The 25,551-nt window shown below is 45.7% G+C and overlaps 1 protein-coding gene across 1 annotated transcript in view; it reads right to left on the minus strand.

Annotated features, from left to right (window-relative positions):
* RAPGEF1 (Rap guanine nucleotide exchange factor 1) overlaps positions 1-25,551 on the minus strand; it is an 85,834-nt gene that overhangs the window by 15,989 nt on the left and 44,294 nt on the right. Inside the window, exons 5-12 of the mRNA XM_086625020.1 lie at positions 22,657-22,745; positions 22,297-22,449; positions 20,747-20,870; positions 19,260-19,443; positions 18,173-18,688; positions 12,198-12,400; positions 9,521-9,679; positions 269-550 (exon numbers count right to left, since the gene is read on the minus strand). Coding sequence (XP_086481146.1) covers positions 269-550; positions 9,521-9,679; positions 12,198-12,400; positions 18,173-18,688; positions 19,260-19,443; positions 20,747-20,870; positions 22,297-22,449; positions 22,657-22,745 — 1,710 coding nt within the window. The remainder of the gene's footprint in view (positions 1-268; positions 551-9,520; positions 9,680-12,197; positions 12,401-18,172; positions 18,689-19,259; positions 19,444-20,746; positions 20,871-22,296; positions 22,450-22,656; positions 22,746-25,551) is intronic.

Below are 25,551 nucleotides of genomic sequence, written 5' to 3' on the forward strand. Positions count from 1 at the left end.
TAATTGCAGGAAGCTACAGCAACTTCTCTCCCCTTCGCCAGCATTTGACATTTTATGTTTCCTACATGTGTGCTAACGTTTTCTCAAACCTGCTGAGGTTGTTTGCTTTTTCTAGCCACCATTTTTATATGGAATTACCTCTCTGCAATTCATACACGTTTGGAAACCAGATCCCATTAAGCATGTATTAATAAAAGAGACATTTTCTTTTAAAAACAAATAAACACAGCCTTGTGTTAAGGTGCATTATCTCTTTGGATAGTCTCACCGAAGGCGTCTGGAGAGAATCAGTGAAAGAGGTTTCAGAAGGAAGGCAGACAGGAGCATTCCCGTTAAAGCTGCTCTCCTGAGAAGAGGAGTTTGGCACATCCACAGTGCTGGGTGACTGGCTGGCTGCGGCGGGCACCGCTAGGTCAGAGCTCTGAGATGGATGGACGGGCGGAAAAGGTGGGGTGGAGCAGGAGGAGGAGGTAGAAGAGAGGAAAGGAGGTATGGAGACTTGGTTGTGAGGCACAAAGTCCTGGGAGTAGGACCTAAACACAGATTTGTACTACAGGACGCAGAGACGTACAACACAGAAACAAGGAAGACGGGGAAAGGAAAGAGACAGACAAAAGAAAAAGTAATTAGATCGGCAGCAGCATAGCAGTGACAGCACAAGGCATTTCCAACACAGGCACCTCTCTGTCGAGATGCCCACCCAAACAGAGGCACCACTATTTTACCGTCCACACGTTAGAGCAGGAATTGCTACCTGGGACACGTCAGGCAGTTTCTTCCATGGAGAGGCATGTTCTTGCACTAACAGCAGCTCTCAGCTGCCCATCTCACAGAGGGAAAGTGGGCACTATGGTGTTTACCTGCAGGCATCCAGCCTTGGCCAGGCAGGGAGAGAGCTTGGATATCTCAGCACTGCTAACGACAGTCACCCTGAAAACCACTTTGAGCGGATGGAAGGATGCGAAGGCATACCGAAACCACGACTGTGAGCATGCTGGAAATATCTAGATAGAGAAAAGTACTCCAAGTGCTTATTGCTTTTCTGGGATTTTCCACAGGATCCAAATTTAAGATGCCGTTTGCTCCAGCCCTGTAATTTAACAGCTACTGTGTCAAGTCTGTTCCAGAACACACAGCTCCCAGGGAGGAGTGGCTGGATACTGTCTTCAAAGTTACACTGAAGGATAAAGGAGATCAGGCTGCTACTCCTTCCCATTTGAGAAGCATCGGAAGCAAAAATGATAATTGCCCTCAGGAGCGATGAGTTCCTTATCAAACCAATCCTTTAATGCAGTGCCTCGAAGAGTCAGCTGAAGAGATGAAAAGAGATCATCTACATAAAGCTTTATTTCACTCTCTCTCCTAATCATCAGATTACTGTTCAGATAATATTAAACAGGGTGCAGTGGGAATATATTGTGCCAAGAAAAACAAGAGCAACCCTCTGTCTTTTAACATCTGGTGCTAGTTAAGTTTTGCCATCAGGGTAAGTCCAAAAAAAAGCTGACACCCACCAAAAAACAAACCAAAACAACCAATAATGCTAAACCTGCTGGAGAGGAGTTTATTTTAAAACTTGTAGAACTCAATGACTAGCGAGATCTGTGTCGTAGCCAAGTGGACCGAAGGAAGAATCACATCATCCAAAAAAACCCACGCTGAGATGAGGCTGTGGCGGCCGCTCGTTCGAGAGATCTGCTGCAGAATGACGGTGCATTACAGAGCTCTCAAGAAGCACAGACACAACTTGCTCAAACCAGGCTGAAAAGTGACACCGCTGTGATGTAAAAAGCTGAAGGGGAAACAAAGGCATGAATCGGAGAATTCAGGCTACATTTTCTCAGGAGAGTTGAGCGGGTGATAAAAAGCAAAGCGTAGTTTGTCACCTGGGCCATGGCAGCATCATCCAGCTTGGCAGTGGTATATTTTTTTTTCTGCCTAGGAAAGAGATGAGCTTAAAAATCTAAACTGAGAGCAGCCTCGGGCCAGAAGCCTGGGCAAAAAAGCTCTTCCACTACAAAGGAAAGGAAAAGTAAAGGTCAACGGCTAGACTTTACCTTCCACCACCTTAATCCTCCAGCGGTTGCTCTCTGCCGCGCGTGGAGTCTGGCAGTGCTCTGGGTGTATTCTCGGGGCCCAAAACATATTGCGGGCCATAATACAGGCGAGCAGAGGGAGACGCTTTGGAAAGAGAGCTTAAAAGACTACTGAAAAATAATTAAAATGCAAATCCCTACCACATGCCTGTGGCTAAAAGGAGACTGGCTCTAGGGCAGGCTCCTCTCTCTTCCTGCCTGTTTCTTTCCGGATCAGCAGCCCTGGCTCCAGGGACACTGTCAGCTTTTGGTGCTGCCTCAGTAACAATGACAAGTCTAATCTCTGTATTTACTTTCTGCCTGGATAAACGCTCTACATTTATTCATTTTCACTTGCGTGGCACAAAACACTAAATCCCTCGTAAGACGCCAGGCTCATGACATCATCTTGGCTCAGCAGATTCATTATGCCTGCCCCGTCTCCCTGGTATTTCATGATCTCACCGGTGCTAATAAGCCAACTATCACCCCAAGTCCCAGGCTAGACCCCAAAAAAGAACAGGAGCAAAGCAAATGGAGAACCACTGCTGCAGCGGCTCTCAAGAAGGCACTCAACAATCTGCTGTCTTGATAATGAGATCCTCTGCTCCAGTAAAGGAAGTATTTTGCTCAAACAAGACCTACGTGCCAGCTCCCCTAGAGCTGGGTTTCCTGCGCCCACAGCAGACAGGCGGCACACGCTGTCCCTCACTTTCTATAGTTGATGGACACCTTCCATCGAGGAGTCCCAAGGGCTTTTGTCTCTGACCTGCTGAACCCGGAGGAAAAGCCAGGCTTTTGCAAAGCAGCAGTGGAGCTCACGCAGGGCACGAGTGAAAGGAAATTGCTGTCCTCAATCAAGTCCCTGTGGGACAGGCAGCACCCTGCGAAGCTCTCACGCTGCGCGATGGTGCTGGCAGGGTTAGCTCGGGCCAAACACGGGCCGGGAGGCTCGGCAGCCCAGACGCTGCCTGGTACACTGCCTGAGACGAATTACTGCTGCTGGGGCAGGAACATCTGCACAGCTTCTGCCTTGCACGGTTTCAGAGACGTTAATCCCAATTCAAAGGCAATTTAGACCTAAATATAACATCATGTTGCACAGATTTTAAAAGTTTGAAAGGGGATATGTTACTACTGACAATCACTATACAGTCATCTCTCCTCGGCCTTATCAATACTGCTTTCAAAACAGCATCTTGGCATGAGATGTGTTGAAAATGCCAGCTTAAGGTCCAGGTACCCAGGAAAATGCATTAATCTTCACCATGTGATCCGTGAACAATCATTTAACGACGCAGACATGCTCTCAGCATGCAGTTAACAAAGGGAACAGCGCAGAGAAGCCTTTGGTGTGCTGGCATTAATTAGCCCGGCTGCTCTCGACTTCCAATCTTGTGTTAACGTTGCATCTTGTAGAAATCGAGCCAGGGAGCCCCCTCCTTCCTCCGGAGCCTGCAAGCAGCTCTGGAATTCCAGTTATGCAGCCGTGCTGGGACAAGAGCCAAGAATGAAGCATACTTTTAAAGGGGAAAAAAAACACCCTGCGGTGGAGATGATGTCCATATGGTACCTATTCCTGCTGCTCCCCAGTCCGACCCAGCCCAGCCAGCAGCTGCAGCAGGAATTGCGGCAACAGTTCCACAGAGTTGGGGTGTTGTACATCTCCTGGAAGCCCTGTCATCCTTTAAAAGACATACTTTTTTGGGGAGGGGACAGTCCATTCAACAGAACTGTCATAAGCAAACGTTCTCCTCTAAGTCCTTCCCCCATGAAATCACACACAACAGTTTATCTTGGAAACAAATCAGTGCTTGTTTTAATCTGCTTCTTAGAGGTTTCTTGCAGGGTCAGTAAGGCCTCAGTTATGGCTGCACTGACACAACCTCCATGGCTTTGCTTTAAGTGAAGTACTTCAAAATAATCTCTGGGAAAGCTAGAAAGTGGGTGCAATCAGATCCTTTGAGGAAGGATGTTTTCCTCTATCCAAACTCCATCCATGCTGCCAGGCTCCCATCACAGGACCAGAAGATGGTCTCCCAGCACAAGAGATCCTGACCTACAATGGCAAACGGCCAACACAGAGCAACAAGAGACATCCCTCTCCTCTCACCAGTAAAGTGGATTTAAAAAAAAACAAACAAGTATCTGCTTCTTGGGAAGGACTTCCACAAAGTGTGCTTTGAGATTGGAGCAATCTTGTCTTCTGCGAATAGCAGGAAGCTAACGTGCCCGGACCTGAATGTTTGCCACACACCGTGACACACATAGAGATGGCATCTTTCAATGTTTTCAACTTGCTGCCTTTGATTTTTGCAACGGTCAATACCTTAGAACAGTTTTCCATCATTAGCAGCAGTGTTACGGGATGTCCCAAAGGCCAATGACATTACGACTGTTTATTTGTATTAGATGGCAGGAGATAAGCACTTTAATGGAAAACTTCTTTCAAGAGTGACGCTTCTCTACATTCACTAGGCATGGCTGACCAGAAGGAACAGGGAGACAGGGTGTTTATATGCACGGAGTCGGTGGTTGCGAGTAACAGCCGTCTCCATCCTAAATTCAAAGTTGGATTCAATTATATGGCTGTCAGAGCATCTGCAGCATCAGCAGACATAGTCTTTACCTTTCAAGCACGTCCTTTCAGTTACCCTACTGACTTCCTCCGACAAATTAATCTGTGATCCTGCCAGACACTCCTATATCAGAGAGAGCAGCAGACTTCCAAAACATGAAGCTATCAGAGGAAAGGATCAATCTTTTAGATCTCCTCTGCTAATGCTATTAAGAGAGCGATGTGGGCAACAGGCCAAAACTGGATGCCCAAATTCTAACAGTAGAGAACTATGCTCACAAAATACTGGGTGTTGCACAAAACTGCTACGCCCTAAGGATATAATTGCATAGACAACTATTGGAAAAGACTTCCTATCTCATGACACAATGCTGGGCTTCCAGTTACTTTTGCTAACGAGGAAGGAAATGCTCCTACAATGAATGGCTGGAAACAAAAGCTGCCAACAGAATGGCTTCAAGCACTGCCACAGGAAAGGCAGCAACTCCTCATGCTTGAATGTTTCTCAGCAAAGCCCCTGACCTGGCTGCACAGCTGACCTCCCTGTTTTTAAGCAATGGTTAGCACAGCAGATGGATGGATGGGGCTTGCTGTTCCCTTGGGAGAGGGTCTCCTGGCTTCTACACAAGAAAACACAAAATCCAAACTTCTCCTCAAGAGAGAGGGATTCTTGTACATCTTTGCAACAAAACAAATAAGGGGGCTGGGGAAGAAGAAAACATTTTAAGATTTATTAACCATTGTATCATACATCTCTCTTTTGAAACCATAAGGAGAATCCAATCTGATCACACCTCTTGTTCAGCTTGTAAACAGCACCGCTGTATCTAGGAAGCAGATCTTTAAAAGGCAGAACCTAAAGACAAGGAGAAGGCTCCTAAAAAGCCAGTCACACAAAAAACGTGACCTATGAAAGCAACACGGAACCGTTTAGAGGGACCTACACAGAGACAAGTAGGTGCTCCAACTGCAAGAAAAATGTATGAACCACCAGAAGAAGTGGTTCTGAGAAGTAGGATTCAGTGATGCCAGCACAGAACAGCACTATTAATACCACTGTCCAGGCCACCACGGGCAGTGGAAACGAACACAAATGCAGAAGGAATGCTAAACAGGAAAGGCAAAACAATACCTAGAACTCAGCAGCTGGTTAAATGGATGCAAATTCTTTTCCCCCCTTCCCTCTGCTATGATTTCCCAGTCCCGGTTTGATCGTGGTTCCCACCATCGGACCACCATATGAATCAAACCAGCTCAGTCTCTGCTGAGGGCCAGAGCTGCGGTGTGTGTTGCAGACTGGAAGGGAGCTCCACGACCAGGGGTGAGGAGGAGAAAACATGCGAAGCACGTGTTTGCATTGTGCACATCTTTAAACACTTATCTGATCCTCCTTTTCCTGAACATACGTTAGCACATACACAAGAAAGAAAAACAGTTGCTGTGAATTTTCTGTGCGCTCGCTCGATTTGCTCGAGAACGGTGGGAACAAGTGAGAACAGAAGCGCTGAACTGAAGCTTTCATAAGGAAACCACTTGCGCCTTCTGCTGGAATCCAACAGCCAATTTGGTTTCTGGAAAATTACTGGAAATGTTTCTTAATTAAAAAGAAAACATACGAAAAACCAGCATTTTGAGAAAGGCAAGTTATTTCTCCATAGAGGATGATGCAGCCAAATTTCCACTAATGGCATGTACATGCCTCGGAGAAACAACTGCGTTCCTTGTTTCACGAAGGAAAACCTTCCTAGCTGTAAATGAATGCAAGGATGAACCAAAGGACAGTATTTGTGTCTTCACAAGAACAAGAGAGGGAGGTGATCGTCTAGAGAAAAACTACTGCCAATATTTAAAATATCAGCCCACACTACAAACACGACCCGTGCTGGCACAGAGGCTGGATGCAAATCAGACTCAGTTAAAAAAAGCAGGCTCGACTCGCCAAACCTATGAGGTTTGATCCAGTTGCTCAAGATCTGCCTCTATCCAGTAAAAGCTATTACCTCTGACACAATTTCCTGCAAAGAAGGGAAAAAGCATGATTAGTGGGTTGACAGAGCAGCGGTGGCTTCTGGACTGCGGCAGCATCTGCAGCGCTGATCGGAAAGAAAAAAGTCAGAGTTCTAGAAAAGAAATTCATACATCAAAAATTAAAAGAGTAAAGATGCTCTGAACAACTTCACCTCTTTTTTGCTTCAAAACGCTGTCTGAAGACAGTCTTTTTAAGCCCCGTAAATCAGTAGCGAGGCACTAGTCCTTCACCTGGAGCACAGAGCTAATGGGCTAACATGCAAACCATGGTGTAGGCTTGGCTTTCCTGCTGCCTGCATGTCAATGGATGGTACAGGGCCAGGTCTTCCCTCTGGGATTGACTCCTGCTGTCCACTCCAGGCCAGTCTCCAGGGAAGAAAAAAAAAGCACAGGGCACTTTCTGAAAATTGGCTATGCCCAGCAAACCTGCAATGCGCTGCTCACGTTGGGTCAATGGACACCCATTTCGTTTATCAGCTCTGACTTCCTGGTATTGCCCTAAGGAGGGTTTTGCTTCCTGTACGAAATGGATCACGATTAAAGTAGGAGACATATAATTTTAAGAGATTTGATAATCACCACTGATATTTGGGTGCCCAAAGGCCAACTCCTCACCTCGCTGGTATACGAAAGGCGTGCTCTCCCTGGCATTAACTCCCTTGCTGGGGCTGGTGGAAAGCTAATCCTTATTTTTTAGCAGGTTTATTGCTCACCACAGTGCTCGCTTGAGTGGCCTTTCTCTGGTGAGAGAGGAACAATGAAGACATGAGAACAAGAGGAGCAGAGCAACGTGCTTAAAGTGTTACTGGTGCAGCTGGTGGCATCCCTCGTGTGAAACCGCACAGTCTTTCCAGTCCATGCTCAAGAGCAGATTGCAAGAGGGGCTCTGGTCCTTCTTAGCGCTGAAATGCAGGGTGTCACCCTGGGAACGATCCAAACCTTGACAGCTGTTTCACATCTCTGTCTTATTAGAGATAGGGAAAATGGAATAAGCCATGGTTATGGTATTACGTGGGTCAGCTATGATGCACGTAAGGACATCGGTATTTTGCAGCTTGGAGACAAACAGACACTGTCATAGTGAAAATCTAATTCTTGCCTCGGTAAAAATAGACCAGCTAGAGTCACGAGCAACTATGAGATTATCATAATTTAAAGGCATTAATGGAAAAAATCATCATTTCTAATTCAGCTTATTTCCTTTGTGCATTTGACAGTGCACTGTCTAATTGTTCTCATTGTTCCTCATGCTCCCGCCACTTATCGCTCCCTCACCAAATCCTTGCAAAAACGAGCAAGGATTTTTTTAACGAAGTTTTAACATTTCATAAAATAATATATTCCCAATAATGTAGTCCAAAGCAAGATGAGAACAGGTCACAACAATTAAGTAGGTAGCAATCGTTTAATCCAATCAGGGTGCTTTTTAAAATGAAAGTGCTCACACATTTTTAGGACGTTATACTATCATATTTATAGCCTCTCAACTGAAATAAAGTAGTGAAGTGCTTTTACCTGGTCTTACAGTTCTGTGTTTTGCTTGCAAGGATCACTATCAGACAAGAGAGCTGTACAATTCAGATCTTTCACATTACTTCAAATGCTAAAACTGTTTACCACAAATTTATGCAAGCACTAACCTTTCCACACCTCGAGCCTTTTCGTCTGTGCAGCAAAACTATGCTCCTGCTCTCTCATACACGTGGAAGCCAAAAGCTTTAATTCATTGCTTGTGAAGTAGTGCTACTTGTAAAGTACTCAAATATTTTCTTCTTCTTCAGACCCACGACTACCACTAATTTTTAGAGAATGACTAAGTGTCGAAACGGGAAGATAGCAGTGGCACAGTGGGAGGACACCATTTTAAAATATTTAATATTAAAGTAATTGAACACTTCTGAATTTTCTCAAGTCTTGTCTGATAATTTCTACTCCAGAAGAAGTCTCATTTACTAAACATCCAGGTCACTGTTAAAAAATAGCCTATTCTCAGTTGTCATCCCGTGGCAATCAGAGCATAACCACATACTTTTACATGCAAACGAACCTCTCACTGATGAGCTGTTGGAATCCCATGGTTAGATTTAATTTCATTACATTAACAGTTTGTTATTACTACCATTTAATTTAAGCAGTTGATCACAGACTTAAGCAGTGCTTTAAGATTATTCTTATTTTGACTTCAATCAGTCTCAGCTCCTCCTGCGGTTCTCTCTTCAGAGTGCTTACAATTGCTGTAGGAGAAAAAGCCCTGCTCATTCGCCAGCACATCATACCAGCTTACTGAGCTCGTTTGGGACCTTGGAGATGTGAAGGGAGGCACACAAGCAAATATGAGATGAAAGCTCTGGCAGAGGCCATTTTCTAGAAAAAAACAACTAAGGAGCTGCAGCCACTGTTCCATACATTTGATAAATCCATGTATTTCGGGGACAGCATCCCGTTATTTTTCCAAAGGCCAGATTCACACAGCAGCCTTTAATCGACTCATCCACATCACTGACATTATGCAACGGAACAAAAAGACTTTGCAGCTCCAACGTGCAGCCTGGGGAACACACAGGTCACAGGAGTGTGCCTGGGCACACGGGAGGCTCTCCTTCCTCAGCCCCTCGCCAAAAACGCTAATCCCCGTGTGCACATCAATTAGTGAAAACCACACCTCCCCTGGGCTTCGTTTAGTAAGATTTACGCACAGTTTTTCTCACCTGGGTGATTAACGACATGAGTTCAGAAGCCCCAAAAGAACCTTCGCCTTTACCTGCGACCGCAGAACGCGCGCACAAGCGTTTCACCGACACAAACACGCGCACGTGTTAGGGAGCGGAGAGCGACTCACCGAATGCACAGGAAAGGAGCTGTGCCGGTTGAGAAAGGAGTTAGAGACTGACATAGTGAGGCCCTGAGTGGCACCGGAGTCCTCGGGGGTGAAGGGCACTTTAGTTTGCTGGACACAGTAGGAGACAGGAGAGAAAGAAGAGGCAGCATAGGAGGCCTGCTGAACAGGGAGAAGAAAGCAAGAGACAGAAGACACAAAGAGAGCAGAGAACAGGCTATGAATAAAGGATCAGAAATGCTAACTGTAAAACAATGCATATAATGGCTTGCTAAACAAACAGCTATTCATACAGCTCATCAGAGCCAGACACACCAATATGCCTTTCTTGAGCTTAAGCCGGCATGACAAAAATCACAGTTCAAATCTTCTTTGTTTCACAAATCCCTTAAAAATAAACTCCCGCCTCCCTGTTCCAGTTCCCCCATGGACAGCTGCTGCGGGCAGAAGCATCTGTTCCTCGCTGCCCTTTTTTCCCCGTGGTGTGGGGGGCAGATGCCCAAAGGAGGAACTGGCTCTGGCTTCTGGCTGCCAAGCGGTCGCCTCTTGCAGACTATTTATTGTGGCAACCTGCAGACTGGGAATTTGGACACACTTCCAGTGTGAGCTATGGGCCCTCACAGGTACTGCAGAGATACTGGGTAACGGTATGTCCAGCCATTTTTCAGTCCAATCCAAAATTATACACCATTTGCACAGGAGGGAGATACTGCCCTTGAAGTAACAAATACTATTAAGGAATTTCTCCATGACAGTAAGGAGTCTGAGGGAGGCTAAGGTATATCTAGGTTTTCTCAGCTCTGACTTGTTGGATATAATGAACAAGTGCTTCATAAGTAAGATCCAAAGCTCACAAGAAAGGACTTCCCAATTATAATTTTATAGAGGAGTCCATGCAGCAAAATTTGCCTCCTGCTCGAGCACCTGATGCCCGTGTGATTTGCTGTTTCAGAAACTCTCACGGCAGCAGGAGCAGAGGAACAAGAGTCTGGTGGCTTTCACAGTGATTGCTGAATGAGCCATCGTCTGCTTGCACCACTTTCCCTACAGAGACGAAGGTAAGGGTGGGAGGCTGCACTTGAAGAAACCTTCGCTTCAGGGGAACTGCGAGCAACACCTTGATGGTATCAGCTTGCAAGACTACAAGAATGCCTAGCAGGCAAACCAGTGACAACTTGGCTGCCCAGATAATGATTAAAGGGCAGCAAAAAAATGCTTTGCGTCAGCTGACAAATTCAGAAAAGGAGTAGAACTTCCCTTGTGCGCAATGGCTACAGTAAATCTGTGCTTAACACACCCTCTCTTGTGGCCGTGTAGACCAAGTCACCACTGGAAACTATCACTAGAGTGTAGCCACCTCTAGGAGGAGGTAGGGCAAGGGACTACAAGCCATTACAGTGCAAGGATCACACTGACAAGGGGGCTATAGACTCTGGAGAACTACCTGATCTCCCAGAGAGGAGTCCTGTAGACTCTTCAGTGTCCCTGCAAAGCAGCTGGGACACAGGCATTTAAGGTCTTGTCTCCACGAAGCAATAATTAATAATACTCAGTTTAGCTTAGCTGGAAATGTTACTTTATCTTTTTAGGACTCCTACCTGCATCACAGGAATGTAGTAATGCAAATCCCCAAACTCGAGTTCTCGGTTGCTTTTCCCATTTGATTAAAAATTAACACCCTGGGACAGCCAAACTTCAGAACAGATAGCATGAAGAAATATTGCAACAGTTGCCCTCATGATGGTAAGACCATGGCTCTGTTCCCACATTTCTTCCTGTTTTGTTAAAGCCATGGCCAATTTAAGCTAGCTACATCAGCACAAAACATGCCTTTTTTTTTAGAGTAGAGTAAATCAGATCATTAATATAAATTAAACCCCTAAAGTTGGAGTTAAAAAAGAGAAAAGAAAGGAAGACCCTTAAAAAAAAAGAGGGCAAAATCCCAGCTCTGCTGAGGTTGGAAACAAAACTGCTGCTGCCATTGCTGAGGCTGGGATTTCATCCCCCACATGGAAAATGGCACTTGCTCTACTTTTAAACCCACCACCTAACACACATACACATGTGAATGTGCCTTTTTGTGCTGGCAGTCTGGAAGGGCCAGCAGAACACTGAAAAACAGGTAAAATCCTGAATCCCACAAGGGGACTAACATGGAGAAAATATGCATGAGTTAAATAATGGTTATACCAAAGTTCTGCGGCTCTGGCAAACACTGAGCCACAGAAGCAGTTATTATATTAAAACGGTTATTATTAGTGGCATCCTTGACAGCAGTTTCAAAACAGCATTGGGAACAACGGTGCAGCAATCTCTTGAAAATTGTGTTGCCCAGCGTGTCAAAATCTTCAAAGCAATTGTCGTTACACAAACCTGTAGTCTGGCACAGATTCAGCTGTGCCATGTGGAAGACTAACGCTGCATTTTTAGGGCATTTTAGGACTTTCAGAGCTTACGGGGAATAGTCTGAACATGAGGTTAGAAGGGAGCGCAGGAGCTCAAAGCAGATGACGCAAAATGTCTAAAAACGTGTTAACAAGATGACAAGGAGCATTCTGTGGCAACACCAACAAGACAACCTCCCACCACCACAGCTGATCGGAAACAGCAGCGGGAACAACAGAGCTGCTCCAGGAGGCTGGTGTGCGCTGCTGGGGAGGGCACCGCGGATGTCACTCACCAGCTGCCGCTGTTTGGGTGGGAGAGCAGGAGGAGGTGCCAGATCTTGAGAGGGATCTGAGCTGATAAAGGAGTCGTTGATCCCATAGACTTCCATGAGGTGCTTGTTCTTCTGCTGGTAGATGTGCTCGTTCTGAGGGGTCTGGTAGAACATGGACGGCTGCGGCTCTGAATAGTCTTCCACAAACTGCATATATGCCATCACTGCAAAAAAAGGTCACATCACTGCTCCTGGTCCACGTGCTGCAGCTGCAATAAGCAGGCAGGTGCTCATCCTCAAAATAAATAAAGAATAAGGCCATGCCACTCTCAGATGGGCTTTGCTGCAGGCCAGGAGCAGAATTATTAAGGATCAGAAGTGTACTTAATAAACGTAAAATACAGAACTCTCTTCTAGACACCTGAGAACAGGAGCGACAGATTATTTAAGTGTCATAAAGAAGACTAACCAAGGGCTTTTTGTAAATATGCTGTCACGCACAAGATACTCTGTGATCATTCCTCCCTTCCTCCTGATAAACAAGCAGTTGTCAGTTTTTGTAAATCTGGTCATTAGGTGGCAACTATTCAGCTTCTGCTGGCATCTCAGTCGTACAGCTGAAATGAATGGGTGACTTCAGTGAAAGCTGTAAATACGACGGCCGCAACGCAGCATTGGCGCATCGCGAAGCCGGTTCCCACACTAGCTGCAAGGCAAAGGCCTCTGTTCACCTGCCAGCCTATTTCAAACAGGATGCAGCCGTGCAAACGGGTCGGCAGGAAGGAGTCGCTTTGCACCTGTCTTTTGCACCTTTTTTCAGATTTCCTCTAATATTTTAAACTCCATTTAGAAATGGAGCTAACACAGCTGCCCCTTGCCACAGAATTATAACCCTCCTCTAAAAAGTAGAATAAAGGGGGGGGGGGGGGGGGGAAGGTTGTGGCAATCAAGTGCAGGAAACCTCAGCTGATGGATTTCAATCCTGACCGGTAACACCTGCTGTCCCATCCTGTGAGCCCACACGGTGCTGCCACTGGACAACCTGCCCGTGTTCCTCAGTACTGCCAGCTCCCACACAGCTCTGCCAAGGCTGCTGAAATTCTGACCTCCAGCACTCCCTGCTACCCGAGCCTTGCTCCTCCTCCTCCCCCAGCTCACCTCCTGCCTTCCCAGCACCACTTCACAGATGTAAGTCACCATCCATGCTGGTTCAGACCTCTCCTTTCCGAAGGGAGTGTGACAGAGGTTTCGAACGGCACGCACGTCGTGCTAGTGTGTGTTTGTGCTCACCCGTCTGCTGGTGTCGGCACTCATGTTAAAGCCAAGATCAAACTTGCTCATGCACATGAGTTTCAGCTCAAGTCCTAATAGTGAAAAGAAGCACGTTCTGGCAATATTCTCCTATTTGAAATCATGGTGAAGGGGTCTTGGTGTAGAACGTACACCAAGATACTGTTTTCAAATACCAGTGATTCGGTCAACGAAGGTACTCCCATTAATGCCCTGAAAAATGCCTTGGTATCATACAATAACTTCAGAGGCTGAGATCTAAAGAAGGCTTATGAACAATATTTCTCTAGCAGCAAAAGTGAATTAAGGATCAAGAATCCTTGGAGAAGTGTAGAGGACAAAAGCTTGAGGGAAAAGACCACATTTTGAGAGCTCATCAACTGAGCAGGACTAGAGCCAAGTCAGACCTGGCAGTCCTGGTATAATGCAGCAGACATTGCTAAATTCAGACCAACCCTTCATGTGGAGTTGCCTACAAAAACAGTGCTACGCTTAACATTCCAGATCTGAAAACAACACTCGGGATCGATGCCTGTGAGGTCCTGGGTTCGGACGTCTGTATGATGCTACGACTCGGGAAGCGTTGGTGAAAAGGGTATCACATTAGACACTTGCATAAAATTAAATTACTGTAACCCAAGGTAGTAAGCCTGAATGCTGCTGAGAGCCTTAACTCAATCTGCAAGGGAATAATGAAGAGCTCTTTTATCTCAGCTCTTTATGAGGCTAACGCATCCCATCACCACAGCAGCTCTCCTGCCTTGCTTGTTACAACTAGTCTGGGCTGGGTGAGCGTGTCTCTGCTTCTACTTTGTCGTCTTCTCTGTTTTTAGGTGAAGCGAAAAACAGTTGGGATGGTGAAATACAAACCTGGCTCAGGAGTAGAGACTGCAGAGCGCGAATTAAAATGGGCGTCACAGGAGAGTAAGGGAGCAGGACCACTGCTGAGATTGCTGTTTGCAAAGAGTCTTCTCTCCCCCTTCTCCCTCCATCCCCTTCCCTCTCTGCTGTCGTTTTTAACAAGGCAGAAATTTAAAAAAGCAGATGGGAAATTACATCAGCAGCTCAGATGAGGCTGTACGCCCTGCAGCGACTCTATGCAGAGGCAGGGATGGGGGCTGTAACCTGCATGGTGAGCAGCTGGGGTGGAGTGACAGTCTCAAGGCAGCACCCCAGGAGAGAAGAAAGGCATGAGGAGAAACCTCTCCCATCACAGTACCATACCCAGTTTACGTCATTTCTGAACCCAGGCAGAAAATATTTGAAAATAAAAAAATAAAATCTCAGACTGAGGCTAGGAACACCTTCCCAGCGATCTGCTTGCAGTGCTTTGGCTCTCATTTCTGAAGGACCTAAAGCTGCTCAGGGGTTTGTGCCACAGGGGCACACACCAGTTCTGCCCCCGTGGCAGAAGTTACAGGTTTTGCACCAACAGCACCCCAGCCAGCTTGTCGTGCGGCAGCTCGCCACGCAGCCAGTGCTCTGCGCTGGAGAGAGCAGCTGCCAGTCCTGGAAGTGGCACTTGGCTGCAGGAGAGGCGAGAAAGTGGCAAACGACCTCTGGTAAGGAAAACAGCCTTGGACCAGTGGTTGTTGGGGTCCGCAAGGAACAGCTCGAAGATTATCAGCAATAAGGCACGTGTGCAATATAGGTAAGGCATAGTCGTATCCGATGAGGAGGACTCACTGAAGGTCCAGCCTGACTCCTGGAGCTGTGTCACCAGCCTGTGTTACAGCTGGCCCTGCACGAGTGCAATATATTTGTGTGGGCAAGAGCCAAAACAATGGAAGTTCTTAAGCTATTCCACACATCAACTTACTGGAGAAGTCAAGGTCAAACAAGCCAGTCTTTGCTGTCACCTCGGAGAGGAGAGCTGTTTTTCAAAGGGCTCACATTATCCGCTGGCTAAGCCCAGACTGCCCTCAGCGTGGTTCCTGCAGTTAAGTACCAGCTGCTTACAGGGCACCAGGCTGCATTTTGTTCCCACTGACAGGGAGAGAGGAAACATGAATAAGTGCCTCGCTTCTAGTTTGCAAGCTGTTTGGGGGAGGATCTTGTTATTTCTGACTCTGGGCTCTTCATGGCAGAAGCTGCTCCGTGTCTGTGCCTTGTACAGCAGCAGCACGATGCTGGTGCTCAAGCAGAAGTCTGGAGTAATTTGCCCTTAGCACGGTAACATGTACAGTAAACAGTAACAGCACAGTAAAACACCAATAATTCATGCCAGACTAAAGCACTTACCACTCCTCTGTTTAAGCTATACCAAAGCCAACTCTTGGAGGTCCCTCTGAGCACAGCTCACAGCAATACACATGGTTAACTAAAGCAGGATTCGCTGTATATTATCAACAAAAAGACCATCAAAGTCTCTGCTGCAACATTTCCTGCCAACTACCAAAAGATGACCCACTACAAAGGGACTACAACCAAGTCCCATCTGTGAGAGCTCTAGATCTTTTTAATAAATTCATGCATCTCCTCGGGATCCCAGGAGTTTGTTGGAGTTGTGGAAGCAGCACTGCCTCACCTATGTGATCACACAAGAATATCTACACGCGTCAACCTCCAGGCAAAAAAACCCTGGGTGCTACTATACAACCTGAGTAATGTTTTACTGCCCTTTTAATGTTGAAAATAAAAGTAAAACTAACAACCACAGATCTGTGGTGTGATATACCGTGGAGTAAGACAATCTAAAACAAGTTCTCAGTGTCACATGAATGCAATTAAAATATCCACAGCAGTATGGTATCAGCCCAAATACTACTACAAGCTCTGCAGCAAGGATGCTTATCAAACCATCAGAGCTGACAACACATTAGATAACAGCTTCTGCCTTTCCTAACAATGCAATCTGATCAATGCTCCAAGAGCTTCTGATAGTGCCAGATGACAGACGACAATTAACTCTAGTCTAACATCAAAGAAAATTCACATACAAGGCCTTGGTATTGAGGTTAAAAGTGTGCACGGGCAATAAAAGAGAAGATAGTTTTTAAACTTGTTTTTAAGTAACTCCTTGACGTCTCATATGACAACAGAAAACAAAGACATGAGGCTTAAAGAGAAAAGTAAACAGCCCAGGCCTTTCAACTGTCAAATTGCCTCCTACCCAAGATTCAACCCAGGCATCTCCCCCTACCAAGCTGCCTACGCGTCCAGAGGCGCGTTTCCCTGCATCCATCCCAGCCTGCATGGTGTAAGACCACCTGGGCCCAGCCCTTGTTATTAACACCCAAAGCCCACCAGGACCTGATCCGACAGTCGGTAGCCCCCGTGTCACACCCCCTTGCAGCTGGTACTGCAGCCGAGCATTCTGAACAGCACGAGCCGTAACAACCTGGCTACGCCCTGGGCCAGCATTTATTTCCTTTCTGTTGCCTGAAAACAAACATCTCAGCTCCTTTTTAGCTGCTTTCTGTATCTTTTAACTGCTTGCTTACCAGAGAGGGACAAAAGTGATTTCCTGCATGTGGGGACGCTGAACTATGAGACCCTCACGCTCAGGTGGATCAAGGTTTGTCATCTGATTAAAATCCCAGAGGGTTACAAATGTGGACTGGTCACTTAGGGATAATGGAAATGCTTTTAGCCAATGCACTTTTGGGATAAAAAAAAAAAGTGACTGGCACAGTAAACTATCCTGGGAACGGACAGAATACTGACTCTGCCACATGGCACACCAATCTCACTTCTACCTTATTCTCAGTGAAAAGACTGTAACTGCAGAAATGAGTCAGAATGCTGACTCGGCACTTTCGAATCAGCTCTTCACTCGGGCTGCCAGCCATCCAGCGTGAGGCTGTTGATCCCAATTCTGCATCCACTACCTCCTCGTGCAACGTACAATTGCAAATCAAGCCAGCAACTAGGAAACTAACATCTGCTGGATCTCACTACGTCGTCCACAGCCTTCCTTGGCAGATCAGTATGGCTGCTTTTTTGGCAAGAGGTTTCACATGTTTTCAGCCATGAACGTTACGGAAATCAGAATAAGGTCATGAGGTTGAGTTGTCTGAGGTTGAGTTGCAGTCAGTATGGTGTGCCAGGAGCCTGGCTGGGGATGGCGAGCCTCCGTGTTTAGAGGCTGCTCGTTTTAACGATGTGGGAAATTCTTAAGCATCCAAAGGAAACGAGATCGTGTAGCAAAACAGCATGCTGTACTGGACACTAGGTTAATAGCATTGTCTTGCACAGCAATGTGGGTGACCATGTTCCTACTGCCAAATAACTGCTCTGGCAATGCTTGGTTTTGGACAGAAAACCAGCCCTTTCTCTGAGCTCTTGGAGAGTACCCAATTCTCTTCTGCAGTGGGAAAACACTCATAAAATGGGGGTGGGCGGGGGAAGGAATGGACATAAGAAGGGAGAATAAACCAAGAAGATGTGGAAGGAAGAGTGCCTCAAAGATGTGCACTCAGGTAAACAGAGAAGTAAAATGTTCTCACTATAGTAAAGAAGATGCTGCATGACGTCAGCTCCCCTGGGCCTGGATCGTTCCTGCCTCCAAGAGTCTCTCCCTGCCCACCAAGGGACTGACACTTCCCCTCCATGCCTTTGACACTGACTAACTGATTTTGATGCTCAGCCTCAAGTAAGCAAGGGCATTGCCTTGGGGTCACCAGTACTTAGTGGTCATCAGAAGTACAACAACCGCAAGGAAAAGGAAAGGTAAAAGTAAAACCCAAACACAAGAAATTCCTTACTGTGTTTGTTTTTCTTCTCTGGCAGCGGTGGTGGCTTCTCTGGGTCACTGTTAGAATCTGGAGCAGCAAAGTCAGCAATGAATTCATCTGGTGCTGAAGAGTTTCCTTGTTGGAAAGGCAAAACAGCAGCAAACGGTGTGAAGGTTACTGATGGGACAGACACTGCATTCTGCATGTCATCCTCCGAGATGTTATCATATTGGGAAGGGTGCCTCTCATAGGACACCCTGCAGCCCGAGTTATCTGAAGTCTGAGAGGCTGCACTCCTCCTCTTCTTTTCTGGCAAAGCTGGAGGAGTCTCTGTTGGCTGCGCTGCTCCCGAGAGGCTGCAGAATTCCAGTGGTGGAGAGCTGCCCTGCGGGAGCTGGAAAGCATGTCCATGGAAAGGGGAGCCAGACTCACCCAAGGACTCTGGCAACGGGCTGAGGATAGCTGGCACCTGCTGAGGTATCTGATCAGCATTCGAGAGGTCCTGCTGCAGGAATTCATAGTCTGGATCATAATGATCCGATTGATCTAGTTAAACAGAGGGGAGAGGAAAATGATGCATTAGTTCTCACTTCTACTGTTTAGCCCTTCTCCATTCTGTCCCTCCCATTCCATCAGTTAATTAATCAGTTCATTTCATCAGAGTGGTACTTCCTTGCTACACCTTCTGTAACATCCAGCCTTAATAAAACTCTTATTGTTTCTTTACACTAGCAAACAAATAACAAAAATCCAATAGGTAGATCATCGCAGAGATTATTTATGTTTCATATTTATATTTTGTTTTCTTTCCTAACATTGTTTTAGTCTACCAGGACTGTCATTTCCTACTGATGTCTGCAGACAAGGCTGGAATCAACAAAACATTCCACTTGAGAGCTGAATTGAGCTTGAACACAATCATCTATAGCTAGGGAAACACGTTCCCCTGGGCTTTTTCCTATCCGACAGAATATAATTCTGCCCAGAACCGCCTGCAGCGACTACAAGATGACAGTTGCAAGCGCAATCCATTTACTTCTGCATCACAGCCATGACAGCTCCCAAACGAGAGCGATGGGGGCTCCTCCAGCGGCCCTGGACAACCCCCCCCGCTTACCTAACGTTTCACAGCTTGTGTTGCGGGAGCACTGACCGCTGTCGCGGTCCAGAGAAGAGAGCTGCTCGTCAGACTTGCTGAGTTTGCCGATGCTACTGCACGGCGAGAGGCGAGGAGACTCCCCCCCATAGGAGTGGCTTCCACCCGACAACCTTCTCTGGGCATAGCAGTCAACGTCAAAATCCTTAAGCAAAAAAAACCAAATCACTGTCATTCTTGGCAGCTTGCTAGCAAGTAAGACGTAGCTCGAGGAGCAAACATCTCACAGCTGCGTTACGAAAACCAAGAAGGGAGAGGATCATTGCTGCTGCCCTCTCTAGTTAGACAAGCTTGTCAAGACCACAGAAAACCTCTGATTTGGTAAAGAGCCCATGCCAGGGAGCTCTGCAAGTTCTTGCTTCCGGGCAGGGCGTGCTGTGATTCACAGCGGACTTCACAGACGCGGAGAAGATGACCGAGTTCCTCACCACTACACGCGTCTGATGACTGCTTGTCAAGACGCTGATCCCAGGTAACCAGACTGCAAGATTTCTCATTAAATAACTGGGGCTTTGGCATATATTTGGTTAGCTTAGGTGCACACAAAGGGAAAATACGCCATAGTGAGATACAACTTTCTGTGCCTATGACTACATTTCGAGTTTGGAAATATAACCTCAAGCTTATCAACCTCCGAGTGAACTCCTCAAATATTCCTGCTCCTGCAAAACAACTTAAGTGTGATTGTGCTAGTACGTGAAGAACTGCCACAGCTTTATCTAGGTCAGCCAAACGACTGCAGAGGCTTCCTATGCCAGAGCTGAGGCTTTGGGGATGAGGACAAGATTTGATTTTGGTGCGATTTAATGTGATTCAGGTCCTCACTGCTGAGTTAGTAAGTTCCTGAATGCATAAAGCAAACCCAGACATTTGCAATCTCATAAAACCCAGTAGTAGCACAAGCAATGGAATGAGATTAACACACACAGTCCAAAGTTTCCAGAAAATTTACAAATTTCCCCAAAGCACCAGCAGTGGTCGGAGCAGTTGCTCAAATTACTGTTCAGGTTAAAGGATGTTTTAAAATTGGGACTGGATGAAGACGATCTTGTGATCTCAATATGCCACATGCTCCCTGGCCTGCAAGTAAACCTTGGTGAGATCTCGGCAAGCTGAGCCAGCTGCTCCACACCGTGATCTATTCGACACAGCAACACCCAACCACTCACATCTTCACAGTCCGTTACAGCTCAAGGCAACAAAGTTTGTAGCAATTTGTTAATTGAGTCCAACAGCACTATAAAAAAAATTAAGCAGTTCACATTATTTATTATACTGACATTCCTGCCACTAAAACTCCCGCTCCAGAGCTCTCCCGTACAGGGCTGTTTGGGATGAGCAGAGGCATGCAGGGAACTGCACAGCTGCAGGTCACAGCATCTCTCTGAGCTCTTGCTACAGCTGGCAGCACGTCTCCCTTGGCTCTCACAAAGGGGTTACGCCATTACCTGTCTGTTGATTCCAACAGGTAAACTGGACCCACTGGTGGCTCGACTCATGGGGGCCACCACTGCCACTCTGGTTGGGGAAGGTGCCGACTGCCGTTTTTTAGGGGGCAATGCTGGTGGAGGGCTGCAAGACACAACAGACATTGATGCTTCCATTAGTCTTCCAGCAAAAAGACTTTTAGAGGCTTCACAAACTTGTTTTCCAAAAAGCCTTTGACTTGCCAGGCTCAAAGCTCACAGGTTCTTGTCCAAAGCTTGCCAGAAGCTATTCAGCAAATTGTATCCACTAACAAATACCAATTTGAGAATACCCTCACAGGTAAGGTCGTGCTCAGTGATTTATTTTTTCAGGTTGGAAAACAGAAACAACTGCTGTTTTAAAAATTATTTTTAATGGAGCTAATTAGCATGGTAATTATTTCTTAATAAAAATGGTGAAAATCCAAATGAAACGTTTTGGTTGACCTTAATATTGTTTCCATTCACAGAAGCCCCTCCTCCTCAAACCTTCCAGGTTTGAAAAATGCTCAAAGTTTCAAAAATTTACAGGACAGGAAAATGCTTTTTTTGCCCCTTTACTCTCCCGGTGAACTTCAGGGAACAAGACGGTCAGTGTTGCTCTCCCCATGTATATTGTCAGGGCTCCTGTTTTGGCATGAGTCTGTTTCAGAAACACACATTAGCAGTAACTAGTGAGATTTTAACCACAATACTTTTAGCTTTTGCTTCTAATGACACATAATTCTGGTAATCATCAAGCCTGCGAGGTTCCCAAGAGCACACATATTCTATTCCTGGAACATACCAGGAAATTTTTATACAACCCATGAGAATTCATAAAATACATAGATATGTGACTCTTTTTGCCAGCCACAGCCCTTGATGTTGTATTTTCAAATTAGCACGACATGTATTTTTCACACCATCCATTAGCACCAGTACTTGAGAAGAAAAACATCATACACACAGACCAAAAACCTGCAAATTGGGGGTTTTCTCTTCCTTCTCAAAATAGAACATAGAAACTTTCATGTGGTTACTCACAGAACAGGGTAAGAACAACCAAGTAGAAGATTTTTTTTCACACACTATTGGTTCCTTTCACTCTTAAGCTGATATGCAATGCAGAACAACCTGGATGTGCAGGACAGATTGGTATCTGCCAGCTGAGGTTATGGGAACATTTTCCATTGGATACGACAAGACTCTGTTGCACAGTGTGGTATTCACATCGTTTTAAATAAGGGTCTTATGCATTTATGTGATGCCTCTCATGCATGGATCTCAGGGCATGGCACTATCCTCACATAAAAAGAAGGAAAGGAAAACACAGATAATGAAGAGTATTGCTCAAAACAAGACAGAAAGAGCACAAAGTCATAAACAGAGTCCAGGAGCAGGGAAGAATTACTCTGGAGGACTGGAAATTCAGAGGCATCACTAACCCTTCTCATGACCTCTCTTGTGCACATTCTGCCAAGATTGTTTAAAAAACAAGAAGCTGGTAAGAGCCACTGGTATTCTTCAGTCAGCGGGTTGGCCGGCATTACCTGTTTTCTGCCACACGAATGCTAGGTAGAGGAGGTTTAGGAGGTGCAACTTCTTCGTCCATGGAATCTGTCAGTAGCTCGTTGGATTGAGTCATATTAGTCGTTTTGTTGAGGATCTCCATTTCTCGGTCTGTAAGGGGAAGTTCTGATGGGCTGCAACACGCAAAATACAGATTGGAGATCATAAAACACAGCTGGAATGCAGCATGCTGACAGATTAATACATATTTTAAATCATATGCAATATGAGAGGCATTTACAGCAGAAGGCAGAATTTGCATCTGCAGGTGGAATTCCACGTACATCCAGAATACAATGTGCACATGTCACGGCCAAGCAATGTCCTTGTCCGTCACCCACCTGTCTGATTTACATGCTGGTAAACTGGGTTTAACCGGACTTGTGGGAGAGGGATGCTCCTGCTTTTCAATCGTGAGTCTGACCAGCTCCTGATGGATGGAGAGGAGAGAAGAAAAAGAGAGCACAATCACTATTTGCTGAATGCTGCACTCAAACATCCTAGGACAGAAAGGGATGCTACCGTAGTAAACTCTTGGTTATCCAGGTTATGGATTAACGATGGCACGGACACAGAGAGAGCTGAGCTGGGTTAAGTCTGGTACAGAGCTGTACAAATGGTGCAGCACTGCTTCTGAGGAGCAGCCTGCACCCAGCAGCAGTTCAGCCTTATTTGAGTTACGTTCATAAACTCTGGCCCTGTGGGGATTCTGCACAAACCCATGTATGTGTCTTTTTGCTGTGCTTCCTCTTTCCTCTCTCGTCACAAATGTGTTCCAGTCCCCACAACACCCTAGATAATGGCAAATTGACTTTACATACATAAATATAAGTACAGAAAAAGGCTTGCACAGTGGAGTGCTTCACCTAGTCAGTAAAAGAATTAAATAATTGCTCTATATTTTATAAACAAGTATGTATTTGTTTCAAAAAGCAAGTTTTCTGTAAGATACCCAAAACCAAATTAAATAGTGAACACCTTTATTAAAAGGCCTGCTTCCCCTGAAGCCATCTTTTAACATGTTAGCAATGGAAGCTTTAATCTTCAAGGAACTGCTGCAGTGTATCTGTTATAGGCAGATAAGGCTCTGGATAAAGAGATAAGGGCATGATAATCCTGAACTACAAGCCTGCCAGCAGTCAAAACAACAATCATTCACGCCAGAAAGATGGAGAGAACATTTTATGGATGTCTGAGGCCGACAAATAGATCTACTGCTCACAGACACAAACACATGCCCCCTCACAGGCAGGCTGGAAAACTGGCACTGTTTCCCGACAGTATTGGCTTCCCAGCATATTATGCAAAGGAAACTCTATGGGATCAATTTTTAATTTTTTTTTTTTTAAGCAGCCTGAAGTACAGAGTCATCATTCCAGTATTATCTTCACGTCCATGTCTGTTGAGCTTGGAAACAACTGGCATTGTTCTCCCAATGCAATAACTGTAACTGGAATGTCATCGTCATCATCTTACTGAGGAAAAGAAATATTCTAGTTCTTGTATTTTTATATAAGGCTCTATATAAAGCTGAACTTTCATGGGCCAACGCACGCACAACAAGAGGAATAAAACACTGCACTGGATGTGTGAAGGACGGCATACACAATCCAAGTGTCCACCACAGCTGATTTCGGTTTCAATGCCTACTTAACATTCCTGGTGTGAGCCTGTGCTCAAAAACAATTTACACTGCATTAACCAAAAACATGACAACACACTCAGCTTTCCAGAAGTTGTCCTGGAAAATCCCACACACGAGGAAGGAAGAGAGAGCACAAACAGAGCACATACAGATGTTCATATGGGCTAATGCTATGAAGATGTCCCTGTCTGGGACAGAGATATGAGAGCCCTGGCAAGGAACTGTGTGTTCTGAGAAGTGTCCTGATGAGAAAAAAAGCACAGCACCAAGTCGACCACAGCCGACCAGTCTGGCCAGCTCCCACCTCCAAGGAGGGCCATGTCCTCCAACGGGGAAATACTCTGCAACAATGGGCAACAGACCAACAGGGCTTTTGACAATCTATCAGCTCCGCTGCGGTAATGCACGTTACAAAGGGTATAGAAAAGTAAAATACCTAAGGCCCTTCAATCACAGAAAAAATACAGTGCTAACACAGACACTGAATTGACTTCAGACTTCTTTGCTGAGTGTCCTTAGTTACTCAAAAACTTCCTGTTCCTTTTAGACTATAGAAATTTTACATGAAGTTTACAGAGCATCACTAGGAAGAACAAACATAGGACCTGGGAGCCTACAAACCCCAAACAAGGCTTTTCTGTAAATCAGATAATTTGGAAATCACACAGTGACACCGTTTGACTCTTCTGGCTGCAGCTGGCACCATGCTCCGAGTCATCATCAGGAGCGAGCAATGACACGACGGATTGCCACCTTCATGCCCTCTGGACAAGCTTCCACCACCAAAGAGATTTCTGGAGACTCTCATGCACTTCAGTGGACTTGGAGTCGGACATCGTGGGACTATTGGGTATTTGCCATCAAGGACAGTGACTCCACACAATATGTAAGAGCACAACGAAGGAAATAAAATGTATGGGCATGCAAAGCAAAAGCCAAAATACTTCTTAAATGCCCCCCTATAGAAAGAGCTATGGAAGGGAAAATGCCACGTCTCCTTTTCCCCACCTTTCTTCACCACGTTTCACACCTTAAACCAAACCAAGGCCAGTGCTGCAGCCTGTGGTGGTGGCAGCTGGGCCACAGCAGCGCTGACGAGCCCCTGACCCTCTTCCTATTCTGCCAGTTGTAATGGACATACGCTTGTCCATCATAGGGGAGTGTAGGCTACAACAGGGGAGAAAAACAATCAAATTTGGCTCAAAAGTACCTTTAGAATGATTGAAACCATTGCTGCTGTGAAAAAAACCCAAAGTACTTTCCACCAGAGACACTAAGACAACATATGATTGACAACACTTGAAAGGATCACCTTTTCCTCTAAACTTTGACAAATATCACCAGATTGCCTGGACTCTGACTATTTCTGCTCTCTACTAATCCCAAAAATAAGAACTAGTGTTTGAAAATCAAGCCAAAATCTTTAGTGTACACACAGAGGTAATCAGCAGGCAACCGAGCCAGATGCACGTTATGCTATTCCTTATCAGCAAGTAGAGATTCCTGCAGCAGTAATTAGAGATAATTAAAGCCTCTCTACAAACTTATGCTACTTCAGCAAGCTGGAAATTCCAAAATGAGATGGATTTTT

This window comes from Tauraco erythrolophus, chromosome 22 (assembly GCF_009769465.1).
Source record: "Tauraco erythrolophus isolate bTauEry1 chromosome 22, bTauEry1.pri, whole genome shotgun sequence".
NCBI classification, from domain to species: Eukaryota; Metazoa; Chordata; class Aves; order Musophagiformes; family Musophagidae; genus Tauraco; species Tauraco erythrolophus.